General features: G+C 47.2%; 1 protein-coding gene across 1 annotated transcript; it reads right to left on the reverse strand.

Annotated features, from left to right (window-relative positions):
- Positions 1-1,132: 1,132 nt before the first annotated feature.
- Positions 1,133-2,542, reverse strand: LOC138353722 (uncharacterized). Its single transcript, XM_069307107.1, has 2 exons — positions 2,103-2,542; positions 1,133-1,232 (listed from the first exon to the last, which is right to left on the reverse strand). The coding sequence occupies exons 1-2, from the start codon at positions 2,540-2,542 to the stop codon at positions 1,133-1,135; spliced, it is 540 nt and encodes a 179-aa protein (XP_069163208.1).
- Positions 2,543-2,805: the final 263 nt, after the last annotated feature.

Below are 2,805 nucleotides of genomic sequence, written 5' to 3' on the forward strand. Positions count from 1 at the left end.
ACAGTGTCGCGTCAGAGAGCGCCCTGCATGAGACCTTATTGTGGTAAGCCCAAATTTAGCCAGTTTACAGTGATTGCCGGTAATTGATCGTGTGCCCAGCGATCATAGCGATTGTTTATTGATACGTTAGACATGTTTTGGTAAGGCAGGAAGCCTAAATAAGAGGACGGAGATGAGAGAGACAGCTGGAGGGACGAGCAGCATGTCCTCTCCCGTCAACCGACCGGCGGTGGAGGACCGCTCCCAGAGCGAGGAGCCGCCCGCCAGGCAAGGCGGAGCATGGACCAGCCCAAACGGGAGAGTCCACTCTCACAGTATGTAGAGAGCAAGGAGATGTTAGGTACGAACATATTGTGTGGTTATTTTCGTTTACGTGTTTAAGGGGAAACGTTTTTATTGGCGTATCAATGGGTTGCAGGTTTGTCTTTGGAAGGAGTTGCTGAGAGAACTTTGAGGCCAGTAGAGGAGGATTCAGTGGATGGAACTGCAAGGCTATTGAAGAAATACTTAGCTCTGTGGAAGAGCAGACCCTATAGTGAGGAGTTGGACCTCAAGCTGTGAGAGGAGAAACAGTGGAGAAGAGTTTACATGCTTTTGTGATACCAGTGGTGAAGCACCATTGTTGATCAAGGAAGACTTCATGGTATGGCAGCCAGGAGAGCTGTGGAGGACCCTGGTAGAAGTGGTGAAGCACCACTGTTGCTCAAGGTACAGCAGCCTGGAGGAGCTGCGGAGGGTCCTGGTAGATAAACCCGGAAGAACCTGAAGATATCAGGGCAGTGAGCTTCCAGATGTGGAAGGGAAGTTCTGGTTGATTACTTGTAGGGAGTTGGTAGAGTGTTTGGTTGTCATTAGCGTGCAAGACGCAGTGAAAGGTGAGTGATTGTTTGCCATTTGTGTGCCAAGGAGTACTTATACTGAAGTATAGAGTTATAGTCGTAGGCTGGATTACCTGCAGAGACATACATATGTGTTCTAGGACTGATAGGGTGATCGATTTATCATTGTTGTATATCAAGGAACATTTATACTAATATTTATGTTATTGCATTCATACGCTGGTTTTCCTTGCACATGTTTATAGATATATATTCTCATGCTGATAGTGCAACATTGTGTTATAAGACTTGACCTACTTGAGGAGGTTGGTAGTATTAGGTGGTGAATCAGGAGACAGGACACCGCTTGATAAGCAGATGATGTAGTTCTGATGGTGTTGGAGTGCAACCTGACTGAAATAGTATAGAGTGTAGGATTCATTATTAATATTATTATATGTGTGTATGTATTGTGTATGTGTTGACCAGATCACACACTAGAATTTGAAGGGACGACGACGTTTTGGTCCGTCCTGGACCAATCTCGGACGGACCGAAACGTCGTCGTCCCTTCAAATTCTAGTGTGTGATCTGGTCAACATACTTCAGCCACGTTATTGTGACTCATCGCCTGCATATTGTGTATGTGCTTTGTCCAGTAAATGTATTCAAATTTGCTGGTGTTTGCCCTTGTCCTAGTGAGGCTTCCCAGGAAGTAGGAAAGAAGGAGAGAGAAAGAACCAAGAATTACAGCTGTGGACAGAGTAGAACGGAATAATAATAATAGGTCAAAGGGAGTCGGTCGGCCGAGCGGACAGCACGCTGGACTTGTGATCCTGTGGTCCTGGGTTCGATCCCAGGCAACGGCGAGAAACAATGGGCAGAGTTTCTTTCACCCTATGCCCCTGTTACCTAGCAGTAAAATAGGTACCTGGGTGTTAGTCAGCTGTCACGGGCTGCTTCCTGGGGATGGAGGCCTGGTCGAGGACCGGGCCGCGGGGACACTAAAAAGCCCCGAAATCATCTCAAGATAACCTCAAGAAGGGGATTGAGGAGATCATATCACATGAGGAGAGAGTGGGGAGTCACAGCGGCTCCAGTGGGTGTGCGCGCGTGACAACTAGGCTACGTATTGGAGCTGCATCCCCTAAACGTGTGACGTTGAGCCCCTCTATAAGAGCCAGAAGCGCTCAGGGTGATCTCCTGGTAAAGTACAAGCACTCTACCGAGTTTTGGGTTGGGCTGTCCATAAAGAAGGATCAACGACAACACCAACCACAATACCTGTCAACATTACGTGCAAGGACTGTGCTGTCAACATTACGTGCAAGGACTGTGCTGTCAACATTACGTGCAGGAACTGTACTCTCAACATTACGTGCAAGAACTGTACTGTCAACATTACGTGCAAGGACTGTGCTGTCAACATTACGTGCAAGGACTGTACTGTCAACATTACGTGCAAGGACTGTGCTGTCAACATTACGTGCAGGAACTGTACTCTCACCATTACGTGCAGGAACTGTACTGTCAACATTACGTGCAAGAACTGTACTGTCAACATTACGTGCAAGGACTGTGCTGTCAACATTACGTGCAAGAACTGAACTGTCAACATTACGTGCAAGGACTGTGCTGTCAACATTACGTGCAGGAACTGTACTCAACATTACGTGCAGGAACTGTACTGTCAACATTACGTGCAGGAACTGTGCTGTCAACATTACGTGCAAGGACTGTGCTGTCAACATTACGTGCAGGAACTGTGCTGTCAACATTACGTGCAAGGACTGTGCTGTCAACATTACGTGCAAGAACTGTACTGTCAACATTACGTGCAAGGACTGTGCTGTCAACATTACGTGCAGGAACTGTGCTGTCAACATTACGTGCAAGGACTGTGCTGTCAACATTACGTGCAGGAACTGTACTCAACATTACTTGCAGGAACTGTACTGTCAACATTACGTGCAAGGACTGTGCTGTC

Source organism: Procambarus clarkii, chromosome 59 (genome assembly GCF_040958095.1).
Source record: "Procambarus clarkii isolate CNS0578487 chromosome 59, FALCON_Pclarkii_2.0, whole genome shotgun sequence".
NCBI lineage: Eukaryota > Metazoa > Arthropoda > Malacostraca > Decapoda > Cambaridae > Procambarus > Procambarus clarkii.